Source organism: Hypanus sabinus, chromosome 27 (assembly GCF_030144855.1).
Source record: "Hypanus sabinus isolate sHypSab1 chromosome 27, sHypSab1.hap1, whole genome shotgun sequence".
NCBI classification, from domain to species: Eukaryota; Metazoa; Chordata; class Chondrichthyes; order Myliobatiformes; family Dasyatidae; genus Hypanus; species Hypanus sabinus.
In genome coordinates, this window is record NC_082732.1 from 44,173,190 (window position 1) to 44,190,868 (window position 17,679).

Below are 17,679 nucleotides of genomic sequence, written 5' to 3' on the forward strand. Positions count from 1 at the left end.
ATTTGGAAATATGGAGAGTGTTGGATTTATCTAGAAAGACAGTCCCAGTGACCCACACCACCAGGTCTCCAGTGGAGGGACCATAACCCTCCGTACCTCTCCGAACTTCTCATCAAAGTTGCAATCGAACCCACATCCACCACCTCCACTGGCAGCTCATTCCACACTCTCACCACCTCTGAGTGAAGAAGTTCCCCCTCAGGTTCCCCATGAACATTTCATCTTTCACCCTTAACCCATGACCTCTGGTTGTAATCCCACCCAACCTCAGTGCAAAAAACCTGCTTGCATTTACCCTATCTGCACCCCTCATAATGTTGTAAAACTCCATCAAATCCCTGCTCATTCTCCTACACTTCCAATTGTCTGACGCTTACAGAGTGGATGCTGGAGGTGCGGGTGTATGTGTGGGCTGGACATCTAGATACAGACCCACTGTTCATTTTGGCTGTGTTCCCGCAAGGCAAACTCTGACATTGGAATAACACAATAATTTCAAGAACGTAGTGGAATTGTTTCCCTTTGTGTAAGAGTAATCTTCCAGTGGAAGAGCAAAGGTTTGGTTGCTGCTCCGTGCAGTGCCAGTGGGAGGACAGAGGTTCAGTCACTGGTCAGTACAGTGCCAGTGAGAGGACAGAGGTTTGGTCTCTGGTCTGTACAGTGCCAGTGAGAGAACAGAGGTTTGGTTACTGGTCAGTACAGTGGTGCCAGTGAGAGGACAGAGGTTTGGTCACTGATCAGTACAGTGTCAGTGGGAGGACAGAGGTTTGGTTACTGGTCAGTACAGTGGTGCCAGTGAGAGGACAGAGGTTTGGTCACTGATCAGTACAGTGTCAGTGGGAGGACAGAGGTTTGGTCACTGGTCTGTACAGTGCCAGTGAGAGGACAGAGGTTTGGTCACTGGTCTGAACAGTGTCAGTGAGAGGACAGAGGTTTGGTCACTGGTCAGTACAGTGCCAGTGAGAGGACAGAGGTTTGGTCACTGGTCTGTACAGTGTCAGTGAGAGGACAGAGGTTTGGTCACTGGTCAGTACAGTGCCAGTGAGAGGACAGAGGTTTGGTCACTGGTCTGTACAGTGCCAGTGAGAGGATAGAGGTTTGGTTACTGGTCAGTACAGTGGTGCCAGTGAGAGGACAGAGATTTGGTCACTGGTCTGTACAGTGCCAGTGAGAGGACAGAGGTTTGGTTACTGGTCAGTACAGTGGTGCCAGTGAGAGGACAGAGGTTTGGTCACTGGTCAGTACAGTGCCAGTGAAAGGACAGAGGTTTGGTCACTGGTCGGTACAGTGTCAGTGGGCTGGTTTACATTACAGCACAGTATAGGCCTTTTGGTTCACAATATTATTCTTGCTGTAAGCTTTGATGGTCTTCCTCACTGACCATTACACCCCCAATCTCAGTGTCATCTGCAAACTTGGTAATCCAGTTTACCACATTGTCATCCAGATCGTTGATATAGATGTCAAACAACAGTGGATCCAGCACCAGTCCCAGCTAGCTGAGTGAGGAACTTCACCAGAACAACAGTAACAATTCCAGCAAGAGCCCGTCCCAAGTTCTGGAGGGAAACTGGGAGTAGGGCATAAACACCAGCATTGTTGGCGACATCTTAATCTCTCAAAGGGAGTGAACATGGTAGCACAGCAGCTAGCATGATGCTATTACAGCTTGGAGTTTCAGAGTTCAATCATCCTCTGTACAGAAGATTGTACACTCTTCCCATGAGCCTGTGGGTTTCCTCCATGTACACTGGTTTCCTCCCACAGTCCAAAGACCTACCAGTTGGCCATTGTAAATTGTCCTGTGATTAGGCTAGGTTTAAATCAGCAGTGGGCCAGAAGAGCCTGGTCTGCACTGTATCTCTAAAATAAATAAAAATAAAATAAAACTGAATAAAAAAAGTTTTTTGCTCTTTTCTGAACAAGGCCAGAATCCATCTGTTCATGTGGCCTTAAACTAACCGAAACCTTTCTTCAAATACTCAACTAAGTGAATGTGACGAATTGTGTTTTGCTCTCGATTTATGCCAATTTCCATGGTTAATTCCACCAGCCATAAATTTTATGATTTGAAACGAATGGGTCAATTTGTCCTTTAATAAGCAGCACCATGAAGTCACGAGAGACCAGAATTAATTCTCTTTATAGGTACAAGGTACTCTGCCAGCTGCATATTTTACATGGAGTTTCTCTACAGTGAATAAGAGGAGGCACCAAGATGGCACAGAAACGTGTCAGGTGGCATTCTCTTTCGGGCTCCAATTTGCCACGAGAACCAGGCTCTTATTAGTTATGATGGCACAGCCTTTGGGAATTATTAAGTGGACTAGCTGGAATTTTAGACCAGTAGCTACCCCAGAAAGTAGTCTGGGGTATAAAGAAGGGAAGAGGAGGAGATCATTATGGAACACTACAGCATAGTACAGGCCCTTCAATGTTGTGCTGTCCTTTTACTTGAACTCTTCCCCTCTTACATAGCTCAATTTTTCTATCATCCATCTGCCTGTCTAAGAGTTTCTTAAATGTCCCTAATGTATCTGCCTCCACCACCTCCCCTGACAGGACATTCCACACACCCACCACTCTCTGTGTAAAAGGCTTACGTCTGACATCCCCCCCCCACCCCCCCCCCCCCGTGCTTTCCTCCTGTCACCTTAAAATCTTGCCTCCTCATATTAGCCATTTCTGCCCAGGGTAAAAGTCTCTGGCTGCCTACTCTATCTATGACTCTTCTCATCTTGCACACCTCGATTTAACTGATCAGGCAAAATAACATCCCAAACTAAAAATAAAATTAAAGCAGACTACTTCTGAGTAATTTGATTGACAGTCACCCTCTAATTCACATCCATTCCATGATGAGGAGACCTTTTCCCAGCAGGTTCTACTGTTATGTAAAGTAGTAAGTTGCTTGATTGTGTTAAACAAAGTTCCTCCTTCACATGAAACACTTTGCAAGAACAAAACTCTGTCTCTCAAAAACTTCACCCTTCTACAACACTGAATCCAATAACATTTAAAAACAAACCAAGTACCTGCTATAAGACCATGAGATATAGGAGCAGAATTAGGCCACTTGGCCCATCGAGGCTGTTCCACCATTTCATCATGGCTGATTTATTATCCCTCTCAACCCCATTCTCCTGCTTTCTCCCTGGGACCTTTGACACCCTGACTAAACAAGAACCTATCAACTTCCATTTTAAATATACCCAATGAAATGACTGATCTTCACAGAGTCACCACTCTCTAAATGAAGAAATTCCTCCTCATCTCATCTTGCAGGGTGGGGTTGTAGAGGAGGCAGACGAAGAGTTGGAGGGAGATAAGTGGATGTCTGTTCTACCAGATTTAGACCATCTGAAATTGCTACCTGTCACTAATCCAAACCTGTAATGTCCAGGTGTGAAAAAGGCATTGAACATTGGGCGGCATGGTGACGTAGCAGTTAGCACCATGCTATTACAGCTTGGGGTGCTGGAGTTCAGAGTTCAATCCCAGAGACCTCTGCAACGAGTTTGTACGTTGTTCCCATGGAATGTGTGGGTTTCCTCCAAGTGATCCGGTTTCCTCCCACATTCCAAAGACGTACTGATTATGTTAACCGGTACGTTACTGGTCATTTTAAGTAATCCTGTGATTAGGCTGGAGTTAAAAATTGGGGGTTACTGAACAGTATGACTCGAAGGTCTAGAAAGGCTTGTTCCACACTGTCTCTCTAAATAAAATAACACAAAAAATAAAAGCATCGGTGAGAGCTGTAGCAAAGGGAAAAGCCCTCACAGCCTATGTGAATAAAACACGTACACATGCAAGTGCAGGAGGGTTCACATATACACAACCTTCATCACTGCACTTTACCAACACTACGTCCACTTTGATAACTTTGCACTGAAATTGATAGTTTAGTTCCAATTGTATTCTTTCTTGTAAAAAATGTGTTTAATGTACAGTTTGTGAATAGGATCTTAGAGCTATTGAAAACTACAGCACAGAAACTGGCCCTTCAGCCCATCTAGTCTATGCTGAACCATTTAAGCTGCCTACTCCCATTGACCTGCACTGGGCCCATAGCCCTCCATACCCATCCCATCCACGTACCTATCCAAACTTCTATTAAATGTTGAAATTAAACTCATATCCACCACTTTCGCTGGCAGCCTGTTCCACACTCTCACCACTCTCCGAGTGAAGAAGTTCCTCAAGTTCCCCTTTCACCTTTAACCCATGTCCTTTAGTAGTACTCTCAGTCAAACTCAGTGGAAAAAGCCTGCTTGAATTCACTCTATCTATACCCCTCATAATTTTGTATACCTCTATCAAATCTCTCCTCAGTTTTCTATGTTCCAAGGAATGAAGTTCTAACCTATTCAATCTTTCCTTATAACTCAGCTCCTCCAGACCCGGCAACATCCTTGTAGATTTTCTCTGTATTCTTTTAATCTTAATTACATCTTTCCTGTAGGTAGGTGACCAAAACACCACACAATACTCCAAATTAGGCCTCACCAACATCTTATACAACTTCAACATAACATCAAATCTCCTGTACTCAGTACTTTGATTTATGAAGGCCAATGTACTAAGAGCTTTCTTTATGACCCTATCTACTTGTGATGCCACTTCGATGAATTATGGACCTGTGTTCCCAGATCCCCTTGTTCTACTACATTCCTCAGTGCCCTACTGTTCAATGTATAAGATCTACCCCGACTGGTGCTCCCAAAGTGACGTTCCTCACACTTGTCTGCATTAAATTCCATCCGCCATTTTTCAGCCCGTTTTTCTGGCTGGTTCAGATCCCACTTGAAGCCCTGATAGCCTTCCTCGCTGTTCACTACACCCCCAATCTTGGTGACATTTCAAATGATCATCCAGATGATAGATATAGTAGACTAACCATAACAGACTCAGCACTGGTCCCTGTGGCACTCCAGTAGTCACAGGCCTCCAGTCAGAATGCTGTTTGAGTGCCTGTGATGGTAAGATTTGTTTTATTTGTCACATGCAGTGAAATGCATCGTTCGTGTCATATCAATCAGCAAGGACCATGCCAGGCTAGTGTCACTACATGCCTAGCACCAACGGAGCGTGCCCGAATATACTAACCCGAACTGTACGTACTTTGGACTGTGGGAGGGAACCCATGCAGTCACGGGGAGAGCGTACAAATTCCATTCAGACAGCAATGGGATTGAACCTGGTCTTACACTGGCATTGTGCCCTGCTCTTGGTGCCACCACAGGCTTTTCACCCACCTGTGCGTACTTAGACCTGTGCTCATGGCAATAAAGCCAACCATATCCTGGGGCACGATCTCTCAGCAGACATACGTGTATGAAATCACTCTGACATCATCATTTGGCCACATGCTCGTGCACAGCCACAGTCATTACACACGTGAACACACCCACGTGTACACAACTGTATACACAAGGGCACTCACACACACATACACACATACACACATGTTGTCGACTCAGCCATCTCCATCACGGCACAAACCTCCACACCATCGAGAACATCTTTAAGAGGTGGTTCCTCGAGAAGGCAGCATCAAACCCTCGGGTCATAAATCATCGGAGCAGAATTAGGCTATTGGGGCCATCTGAGCCCTTGCGTTTGCTCCACCATTCCATCACGGTTGATGTACTTCCCCTTTCAACCCCATTCTCCTGTTTCCTCCCTGTAACCTTTGATGCCCTGACTAATCAAGGAGCTACCAACTTCCTTTTCAGATGTATGCAACAGAAAGTGGGATCCGTCGTTAAAGACCCTCAGCATTATCGAGACACCCTCTTCACTTTAGAACTGTCAGGGAGCAGGTACAGGACCTCGAAGACACACACTCAACGCTTTAGAAACGGCTTCTCCCCACCGCCATCGGATTTCTGAATGGACAGTGAACCATGAACACCACCTCCTTTTGCAATACTTATTATTTCTTTTATTGCAACTTATCACAAAATGTTATGTCTTGCACAGTACTGCTGTGACAAAACAACAAAATGTTCTCTCTCTCTCGCTCACTCACACTCATATCTCTCACATGGGTGTATTTGGTGCTGCGGGCTCATAGTGCCGGATGGGACTGTTAGTACAGTGTAGCTCGAAGTAAAAAAAAGTTTGAAAATTCAGAGGATTAATTTAGTTGGTAGGAGATTTATCTATCGTGAGCTCCCTGATTGTCTACAGATTTACTGAAATAAACAACTGCAGGGTATGTAACTGTTGCCAACTGACACACACTCAGCCAGACTATAATTATTTTGATAATAGTGTTTTGTTTCATTGAAAGAATGCACACTTTGGATCATTTCAGGAGCTGATGCCTAATTACATTAAACAATTTATAGCAGAATGCTTGGCCTAGAGTAGTTATTCAGATTGAAGTGCTCTGCGCAGGACTGGAACAGAATCAGTCAGGACATTTCGGAATCAAAATGACAGAATTAATTCCTGGAGAATGTTACTGGGAATGGAGGACCTGGGTTATATGGAAGGATTGAATTCATTCCCTGGAACATAGAAGGCTGAGGGGAGCACAAATAATGCTGGAAATCTAAGGAACACACTCAAAATGCTGGAGGAACTCAGCAGGCCAGGCAGCATCTATGGAAAAGAGTAAACAGTTGACATTTCAGGCCAAAACCCGTCTTTTCCATAGATGCTGCCTGGCCTGCTGAACTCCTCCAAGCCAGCATTTTTGAGTGTGTTGCTAAGACTGAAGTGAGACTTGATTGGAGTATACAAAATTATGAGGGGTATAGACAGGGTAAGTACAAGCCGGCTTTTGCCACTAAGGTTGGGTGGGACTACAACTAGAAATCATGGATTAAAGGTGAAAGGTGAGGGGGAACTTCTTCACTCAGAGGCTGGTGAGAGTGTGGAATGAGCTGCCAGTACAAGTGGTGCATGTGAACACGATTGTGACATTTAAGAGAAGTTTGGATAGGTACATGGATGGTTGGGGTGTGGAGGGCTATGGTCGAATGGGAGTAAGCAGTTTAAATGCTTCAGCATGCACTAGATGGGTCGAAGGGCCTGTTTCTGTGCTGTGCTTTTCTACGACTCTATGAGAAGTCTCCAAACCATCTCCCAAGCAGCTGAAATACAGTGGATTCTAGTTTTTTTTATTAAGTGCGATCGTGAACAATGGCCAGATCAGAAATGCTGATCAAGTCAACTAGTTCCCAAAGAGAACTCCGATAGGCCAGTCAGATGGTTCACTGCTGCTCAGCGATAGAACACAAAATAGTCATATGTACAATTAAGAAACATTAAAAAATAATAGAAATACTGGAGTCATGGTGATCATGATGAAGTCTGCTGGAGAGAGACATTTATACACGTGCTGTCCTCCATAATTCAGAGAGATTGAAGGATAAGGTTACAGGGTGACAAAACGTCCAGGAGCACTTGGAACTAAAAACTAATCCCTACTGGGAGAAAACAGCACCTGATCTTTACGCACTGTTCTCCAGCAGTTTAAGGACTAAGTCCAGCTGGAACATAACTCACAAGTGCTCTTGAAAGTCAAGTATTAACCCTACCTGCCAACAACCAAGCATTGGATGTTGGCAGGTGATGCACCATCAATAACTCTCCGAGACGTGAGGCGAGATATCGGCTTTTATTGACTGGAAGAAAGAACAAGCAGTGAGTGACCACCATCCTACATCCTGGAGACTGAGGGCCAGGCTCAGGCCTCAATCGCCTTTATACCGGGGTCAGTGGGAGGAGCCACAGGAGCAGTCAGCGGGGGCATGTCCAGACAGGTATATGTAGTTCACCACAGCAGGTAGGGTTAATTGGGGCAGCTACTTATTTGAGGTGAGGGCCTCCAATGGTCAGAGTTGACCATGGATATTGCGTCCTAGCTGCCCAGATATACAAGCCTGGTCAGTACGATATGGAGAGCAAGCTGTTGTCCATGCAGCAAGCTCCCCTTCTCCATGCATCTGATCATCCCAAAGGAACGGCAGACACCGATACAGTTTGGTACCAGCTGCATTGCAATAGTTTCCAGTCAGCATCGAACCCAATGTAGAATCCCCTCAGGGGTTCCAGCTCTGGATTTTTCCCTCGGGGTTTACCCCTGAACCCTTCCCTATGAGTGGGTATAGCCACAAGGTAGCAGAGGTTTGAAATCAGAGTTTTCCTGTTCCTTGATGAGCTGCCAACCACAGTTAACGAGCCCCACGTGCTGAAAGTGACTGGTTTTAGGGCCCCAGTAACCCACCTTTGGCCCTTCTACTCCGTCGGGCTTAGTAGCGAAGCTGCACGTGAAGGTCAGGAGGTGGACTTCATTGTCAGAAGATATTTGAGATGCACGTCATTTAATAGGCAGTGGGAGCTTGTCCTCACTACCACCCCTGGCCATAACAACCTTAAGGAACAACTTACTTAGACCAACTCTTAAAGAACAAAATCTACTTGACAAAAAAGCCAGGACTCCCTTTGTTTATTTGGAACACTATGCCACTTAACTGGGACAGGAGACAGTTGCCAAACCATTTTTAACTAGCGTTAGTCACGTGCACTTGTGTGGCCGTTAGACACTGTGCTGTGCTTAGAGTGAACGGTTTGAAAATAGCAGCAGTTGCCTGTGATCCTGTTCAAAAAGCAGTAATTTTGTCACCGATAGTCGGTGAGAAATAAACAGAAAAACAATTTGGAACTCTTCTGCTCACTGTGGCTTCAGGCATTCAGGCTCGGAGATGCCAGAAATGGCCGTGAGTGAAAATGAAATGATTTCACTACTTCAACAAGTTAGAAGCTACAAAGAGCTTGAAAGCATCAGCAATCATCTTGAATGTTACAATGAAAATGGAGATTTGGAGGATGCAATCATTGAAAACATTGCATGAAGGCAGTCCATTATTTGCAATGATTACAGTCGATCAAAAGAAAGATGGCAGCGTACACTGGATGAATTCCTCCGTCAATAACTACGAGGAACCACTACTCAATTTTATAGTACTGTAGTAGTGTTGGGAGTATTCTAATTTGTTCTATATCTCATTTAAATGCATAATTTGTTCCTCAGTTTGTCTTCTTTTTATACCTTTTTAACTATTTCCATGAAATTTCAGCTAATTTGGGCAGCCACTAATTGGGCCAAACTGTACTGGTTCTGATGTGTCCTAATTAACCAGAATCCACTGAATTATAAGGACATGGGCTCAAAAATGACCAGTTATGACAATATAGCTGAGTACTTAACAAGATCCAGTGTAGGCTCCTGTCAACGGTTTTACATCCCTCTGCGTGAATATCACTCTTTCATTTTCACCACTCACCCTCCATACGCTCCAAACGTAAAGCTCCTTTTCCGCCTCTCCATCTTTTATCCCTGGAACAGATTTGTAGTGATGGATCACCGAGGGGGAAGGTAGATCGTCCCTTGAGGATGCCAGTGAGTGAGTATATTCCACACGGCCCGCTTCCTCAAGAATCAACTGCTGCCATTCAGCCAGAAAGGAGAAGTTCAAAGCTGCATTTCCTGTATCTCATAGCAACAGCTACACTCCTGTCAACCAGAACTTCTCAGTGTAAATCACCAGCAATCATCCTCTTCCACTCGCAACTCAGAGTGTAAATCGTATCGTCTGGCCCCACTGCTCCGAATCCCTCCCAATGCAGTTTCTCACCCACATCAACTTGTTAAAATCAAAGCAATTTTATTATTTATTTAGGACCAGGGACAGTATGTCTATTCATTATCAGTAGAGAAAATGTGCATGATAATCAGCCAATTAATTCGTAGATAGTTGCAGATAGAAGCAGCCTTGTTTCAAATCCGACAGCAATGTTAACACGTGCTCTTCAGCATTCAAAAATCACATATCGCTCTAACCTCATATTTTCAAAGTGTCAGACCAGACACAGTCTGCTTTGTTTGAAGAAGCGGTGTACAGTAAATTCTGAATACCATTCTTTGTCTGGTCCTTGTAAGACTGTAAAGCCGAAAACGCTTTTTACAAATTAACTGTACCAGGCACCAGACTGCGTCCCACAAAGGCAGAGGTCGGTCGTTTCCGGCGAGGTTGCTAAATGCAGCTCTCCCTAGTGTGCAGTAAACGTTGAATTTCCCCATCAAAGTCAGTGTGCTGATGCCCTGCGCTCGCAAGCCATTTTACTTGCATTTGCCACCGTGCACATGTGCAGAACGAGCTCTTTTGTTGAGTGACATGCTCGCCAGATACTTCATTTACAGATCAAAGAGCTTTGCAGACAAAGACATCTGACGTCACCGGTCTGGGCTCTCCCATGCTCCCAAGAGGGCCATAAGTGCAGTGAAATCATGTGCCTTGAAATGCACTCAGTGGCCGCTTTATTAGGTACACCTGCACACCTGCTCTTTAATGCAAATACCTAATCAGCCAATCATGCGGCAGCAACTCAATTCATATAAAAATCCAGACATGGTCGAGAGTTTCAGCTCTTGTTCAGACCCATCATCACAAAGCAGAAGAAATGTGATCTAAGTGACTTGGAATGAATGTGGTGCCAGATGGGGTGGTTTGAGTATCTCAGAAGCTGCTGACCTCCCGGGATTTTCACACACACCAGTCTCTAGAATTTCCAGAGAATGGTGCGAGAAACCAAATACATCCAGCAAGTGGCAGTTCTGTGTGGGAAAACACCCTGTTAATGAGAGAGGTCAGAGGAGAATGGCCAGACTGACAGGAAGGTGACAGTAACTCAAATAACCACACGTTACAACAGTGGTGTGCAGAAGAGCATCTCTGAATGCACAACACGTCAAACCTCGAAGCAGATGGGCTACAGCAACAGAAGACCATGAATGTACTCTCAGTGACCATTTTATTAGGTGCAGGAAGTACCCAATAAAGTGGCCTCTGGATTAGAAACATTTTTCTGACTGCTGCACCTTGTCTTGTCGTTACCTGCACAGTGGGGTTACAGACCTATGAAAGGTGGGCTTTAGAGCCTCATGTCTGCACTTCAGGTTGGTCATTGAGCATTGAGTTTCACAGTGCATAAACAGGCCACTCAGCCCATCCAGTTCATGCTGATTAAGATTCTCATTTCAGCAAGTCCTATCTGTCAGACCTAGTCCAGAATCACTTCCTCTGGCAGGTCTTTCCACATACTGGCCACCCTCCTGGTGGAAAGTATTTCTCCTCAGGTTCCTATTGAATCTCCCCCCACCCACCTTAAAACTATGTCCTCTATTTTGTGATTCGTCCACCCTGGGGAAAAGGCTAAGTGTTCAGAATCAGAATCACATCAGGTTTAATTCTGCAGACATATGTCATGAAATTTGTTGTTTTGTGCCAGCAGTACGATAATAATAAAAACTATAAATTACAAGAAGAAATATATAAAACATTAAATTAATTAAGTAGTGGGAAAAGAGAGCAAAAAATAGAAAAACAAATAGTGAGGTAGAGTTCATGAGTTCAATGCCCATTCAGAAATCTGATGACGAAGGGGAAGAAGCTGTTACAAACATGTTGATTGTGTGTCATCAGGCTCCTGTACATTCTTCTTGATAGTGGGAATGAGAAGAGAGCACGTCCCGGGTGGTGAGGGTCCTTAATGATGGATGCTGCCTTCTCGACACAATGCCTTTTGAAGTTGTCCTTCATGCTGGGGAGGCTAGTGTCCATGATGGAGCTGGCTAAGTCTATGACCTTCTGGAGCTCTTTCCAACCTGTGCAGTGGCCCTTCCATACCAGACTGTGACGCAACCAGTTAGAATGCTCTCCATGGTACATCTGTAGAAATTTCCGAGTCTTTGGTGACGTATTCCTGATGAGATATAAACACTGTCGTGCCTTCTTTGTAATTACATCAATATGTTGGGCCGAGGATAGATCTTCAGATACATTGACATCCAGGATCTTGAAATTGCTCACCCTTTCCACTCGATGAGGACTGTTGTGTGCTCTTTTAACTGCCCCTTCCTAAAGTCCACAATCATTTCCTTGGTCTTACTGATGTTGAGTGCAAGGACTTTGCTGTGACACCACTCAACCAGCTGATCTACCTCACTCCTGTATGCTTCCTCATCACCCTATCTATAATCCCTCGTGGTTTCCTACAACTCAGTAAAGTCACACCTCATTCTCTGATGTTCCAAGGAGTAGAGTCACAATTTGCTCAACCTCCCTCTATAACTTAGCCCTTGGGTCTTGGTAACATCTTCGTAAAAAATTTTCTGCACTCTTTCAAGCTTAGTGGCATCTTTCCAAGAGTAGAAAGACCAAAACTGAACACTGTATTCCTCATCAACATCTTTTACAACTACAACACAACACCCCAAGTCCTGTACTCAAAGCCCTGAATGATGAAGGCTAGCAGGCAAAAAGCTTCCTTCACCACCCTGTCTACCTGTGACGCCACTCTCAAGGCTTCTGTAAACCAAGGACCCTCTGTTCTAGAACACTGCCTTGTTCACTGTGAACGTCCCACCCTCATTCATCTTCTCAACATGTAACACCTCACACTTATCTGAACTAAACTCCATTTCAACGCACACAAAATCATAGAGGAACTCAGAAGGTCAGGCAGTATCTATGGTGGGGAATAAACAGTTGACATTTTGGGCCAAGAACCTTCACTGGGACTAGAAAGGAAGGGTGAAAAAGCCAGAATAAAAGGTGGGGGAGGAGAAAGAGGACAAGCTGGCAGGTGATAGGTGAGACAAGGTGAGAGGGAAGGTGTGTGGGTGGGGGAAGGTGATGCACCAAGAAGCTAGTAGGAGATAGATTGAAGAGATAAAGGACTGAAGAAGAAGGAGTCTGATAGAACAGGAGAGTGGACCATGGGAAAAAGGGAAGGAGGTGAATGGTAGGTGGGGCAAAAAGAGAATGAGGAACCAGAATAGGGAATGGAAAAAGAGAGGAGGAGGAGAGAAATTGATTCTCTTGCTGTCAGTTTAGAGGCTACCTGGAGGGAATATGACATGTGGCTCTTCCAACCTGAGAGTGGCAGTGGAGGAGTCCATGGATTGACACGTCAGAATGGGAATGGGAAATGGAATTGAAATAGATGCTAACTGGGAAATCCGGCTTGTTATACCTGACAGAATGAAGGTGTTTGACTTTCAGAGGTCAAAGCCAATGGCTGGAGTCATGGCTGTGAGTACAATTACGTGCTGTGTGTTGTCTCTTTGTAAGCAGCCCCATTCCTTTTCATTGAACACAGAACATAGAACATACAGCAGAGTCCGTGCCCTTTGGCCTGTAGTTTTAAACTACTCTAAGAGCAATCTAACCCTTCCCTCCTACACATTATTCTATCATCCGTGAGTCTATCTAAGAGTTTCTAAAATGTTCCTAATGACTTCGTCTCTAAACCACTGATGGCAGGGCATCCACACACCCACCACTCTGTGTGTAAAATCCTTTTACATTAGACCATAAAACATTATAATCATTCTTCCCATCGAGTCTGCTCCACCATTCCATCATGGCTGATTTATTAACCCTCTCAAACCCATCCTCCTGCCTTTTCCTCGTAACATTTGATGCTGTTCATAATCAAGAAAATATCATCCTCAGCTTTAAATATATCCAATGACGTGGCCTCAACAGTTATCCATGGCAATGAATTCCACAGATTCATCACCCACGGCTAAAGAAATTCCTTCTCATCTCTGTTCTGGATTCCGCCAGTCGTCACAGGTAAAACCCTCCCCATCACTGAGCACTTTGACATGAAACATTGTCATGGGGAAACAGCGTCCATCATCAGGGACCCCCACCACCCGAGTCATGCTCTTTTCTCACTGCTGCCATCAGAAAGAAGGTACAGGAACCTCAGGACCCCACCATCAGGTTCAGGAACAGTCATTACCCATCAACCAGCAGGCTTTTGAACCAAAAGGGATAACTTCACATACACATACACACACACACACACACACACACACACACACACACACACACACACACACTTTAATAATAAATTTGCTTGGAACTTTGAACTTAAAGGGAGGTCCTTCTATTCTGAGGCTGTGCCCTCTGGTCCTAGACTCCCACAATACAGGGCACCCTTTCCACGTCCACTCTATCCAGGCCTTCCAATATCAGACAGCTTTCAACAAGATCCTCCCTCATTCTTCGACAATCCAGTGAGTACATGTCCCTATACAATTATGCTGCCTTGTATTTACCATGTTATACATACATCTTCCTGCAGCTTTTCCAGCGGATACTTCGATGTCACTCTGCACTCGTTTGCAGTTTGCTTCAGTTACTTCCATGTTTGGGCTTATACCAGATGCAAATTTGAGGAAGGTTATTTGTGATCTAAGTTCATAATGAAATACAGAACTAAAAAAAACACATCAACAATTTCTTGTAAATCCAACCTCATCTAAAGATGAGCTTCAGTCCCCCACTTCTGAATAACCATTAGGTATTTCCTCTTTTCCAATCTCACCAGCCTTCTACTTCAGAGCATTGTAATTCAGTCATGATTTTCTGTGGCACAGAAGTGATTTTGACTAAAGATTGATGCAAGCAATGGAAGTATTTTGAAGCAATGCACATTAAGCACTGGAGGAACTCAGCATGTCTATGGACAGGAACAAACAGTCGATGTTTCCGGCTGCGACCCTTCCTGATGAAGCTCCTCCAGCATTTTGTGCATGCTGCTAAAAGAGTCACTGGCATTCCAAAGCAAACTACTGACAAACTTCTACTCATTCAGAACACCACTGTTAGACTTTTAACCAAAATCGGGAAGAGAGGACACATCCCTCCTGCACAAGCTACTCCGTATTGGTCTCCTGTGTCTTTTAAATTTGATTTTAAAGTTTTCATACTTGTTTTTAAAGCCCTTAATGATCTGGGACTGGAGTATGTCACAGAATCACTTTTGTTTTATAACCCTGCTCGAGCTCTCATTTCTTCTTCTGTCAGTCTCTTAAATTTAAACAATAGATAATTGGCAGGTCAGCTTTTTTGAAACATACTCCTAAACTGTGGAATTCTATAACTATAAGGGATGCAGACTCAGCTGACACTTTTAAACACCAGCTCAAAGCCCATTTTTTTAACCTGGCCTTTAACTATCATATTTTTGCCTTTTATTTTCGTGTTTGCACTTTATCCCATTGTAAAGCTCTTGGAACTACATCGCCTGTGTGGAAAGTGCTCTATAAATAAGTTCTTATTATTATTATTATTTATAATGGCAGTTTTTTTCAGTTAGAAACAAAAACATGCAACAATTTAAACCACTCATTCCTAGCTTTGGCAATCATCTCCTTCCACTCTTGCTCTCCGAACTTCCTCATTCAGTTTCAATTTTAATTTTGTCTAACTTTGTTTCCTAATTGATTCCAGTAGTTTGCTTTCCATCTCCAGAAAAGACCATCTATTGCACTGCCTGGATCAAAGGCATAGACCGAAGCTCACGAGGTTTAAGAAGGGCACAGTCAAAGTGTTTATATGTCACCATCTATTACCCTGAGATTCACTTGCTTGTGGCTCTTTACAGGGAAATTAAGAAATAGAGATATTATGAAAAGCCATAAATAAATATAGACTGACAAGCATGCAACAGAAGACAAATTGTACAAATAAATCCTGAGTACCTGAGTTATTGTACGTGTGCCTGTAGGTTGTGAAATTAGGTCAGTGTCGGGGTGAGTGAAGTTATCCACACTGGTTGAGGAGCCTCATGTTTGTACTGTTCCTGAGCTCCTGTGCTTCCTTCCTGATGGCAGCAGCAGGTACTGTAGAAAGCATGTGGTGGGCATCCTCACTTGTGGCAGTGCTCCACCAGTGGTGGAGAGAGTTTGCCTGTGATGGACTGGACCATGACCATTACTCTCTGTAGATGTTCATGTGTTCATTCTGCTTTCTCCTTTGCAACCAGCAAAGCGATTATCGACATTTGTAAAATGCTCATGTACATCTATTCTGGGACCAATGACAGATATTGCTTACCCCGAGAAAACTGCTATTCAGAGGACGGTACAGAAATATCTTCGAGTCTGCTTACTGGAAGCCTGTTTACTCCACCATAGGTGTAGGCTCTGCGACAGTGTAATGGTTAGTGCGACACGACTACAGCTTGGGGTGCTGGAGTTCAATTCTGACACCACCTGTGAGGAGTTTGTATGTTCTCCCCGTGATCACGTGGGTTTCCTCCCACAGTCCAAAGATGTACCGGTTAGTAAATTAATCGGTCATTGTAAATCGACCTGAGATGACACTAGAGTTAAATCAGAGGCTGCTGCTGGTGCCACTTGCTGTATCTCTAAAAAAGTAAATAAACCACAGTCTACTGACCAAATTTGTACATCACTGTTTTAACCTGTAAGGACTGTGTTACGTCCGTAGCCCCCTCCTTTGTGAGAATCGCCAGATCACTGTTGGGTTGAGTCAAACGGGGGGCCCAAGACATGAGGGGGAGACGTGCAGGATGTCACGTTTCTCCCCCCCCCCCCCCCATAGTGATGTAAAGCTACGGGACATGGCCATTGTCTCTTGGAGACAGATTTGTGGATTGAGATGCTCTGCTACGTGGACGCCCTCAGGCAAAGTGGGCTGGTTGAGAGAGAGATTGCATCACCCCAACCTGATTGACATCTACTACCCTAAGATAAAAGGGGGGCTGTAGGGACAGCCCTTCAGACGCACCAGAAGAAACACTAGCGATCCCGTAATAGCGGGAAGCCATTTGAAGGAAGCCACGTGCGTTCGGTTCCCTTGCCTGGGGGCTGGTGGCTGGTACCACGGAAAATGACTTGGAACTAACAACAGGGAACCAACTCCCCCCGACTCAACGGATTGGCCTCATAAAAGACCCGGGCAAGTTTAAAACCGTCTCTCTTAAACCCAAAGAGCTGCAGCTTGAACGGACAATGACTTTTATCTTTCCATCGGACAATACAATATCCCCTAGACAAACGATAGAGCTATTGCTTATTGATGATTATTATTATACATGCGTTTTTAGATTGAGTATTGACGACGTATATTATCTGAATGTCTGTATTAATCTTATTTTTGTGACCCTTTATAAATAAAGACTTTTAAAAATAGTACCATCAGACTTCAACGGACCTTTGCTGGTAAGTGATCCAGTCATGGGAATTTCGTAAGGACTGCAGTTGGGGAATAGCAGTAGCTGCCAAAGCAATTAACAGAAGCCAGGTCATTGAAGCAAAAGATATGAAAGTTAACATCGTCACCAAACAACTGACAACTCACACTCGTGCTTCACTCCTACTTTACTCGTGCACAAGGGGAAAGCCTGGCCCTTGTCACCAAACTGTTCTGAAGTTTAGAATCATGGAGTAGGTTCTTTGGCTTACCTAATCTGCCTAGTCCCATCGACCTGCATATGGACCATACCCCTCCCATCCATGTATCTACCCCGTTTCTCTTCAACTTTGAAATTAAACCCATATCTGTCACTTGAGCTGGCAGCTCATTTCACATTCTCACCACCTTCTGAGGGAAAGTTTCCCCTCATGTTCCCCTTAAACATTTCACTTTTCATCCTGAACCCGTGACCACTAGTTGTAGTCACACCCACCTTATCTGAAAAAGTCTACTTGCATTTACCCTACCTATACACTTCATAATAATACACCTCTATCAAATCTCCCCTCAGTCCTCTATGTTCAAAGGAATAAAGTCTTAACCATTTCAACCCTTCCCTATAACTCAGATTCCCCAGTCCCAA

The 17,679-nt window shown here is 44.3% G+C and overlaps 1 protein-coding gene across 5 annotated transcripts in view; it reads right to left on the reverse strand.

Annotated features, from left to right (window-relative positions):
- The window catches only part of rap1gapa (RAP1 GTPase activating protein a), a 448,318-nt gene that overhangs the window by 390,716 nt on the left and 39,923 nt on the right, over positions 1-17,679 (reverse strand). Inside the window, exon 1 of one of the 5 annotated variants that reach the window (XM_059952368.1) lies at positions 9,860-9,879. The exons of 2 other annotated variants lie outside the window; for them this stretch is intronic. In XM_059952368.1, the coding sequence (XP_059808351.1) occupies positions 9,860-9,864 (5 nt within the window). In that variant the 5' untranslated portion in view covers positions 9,865-9,879. Of the gene's footprint in view, positions 1-9,302; positions 9,713-9,859; positions 9,880-17,679 lie in introns of those variants that run through there. 2 more of the 5 variants (XM_059952367.1, XM_059952363.1) reach the window with 2 other exon arrangements.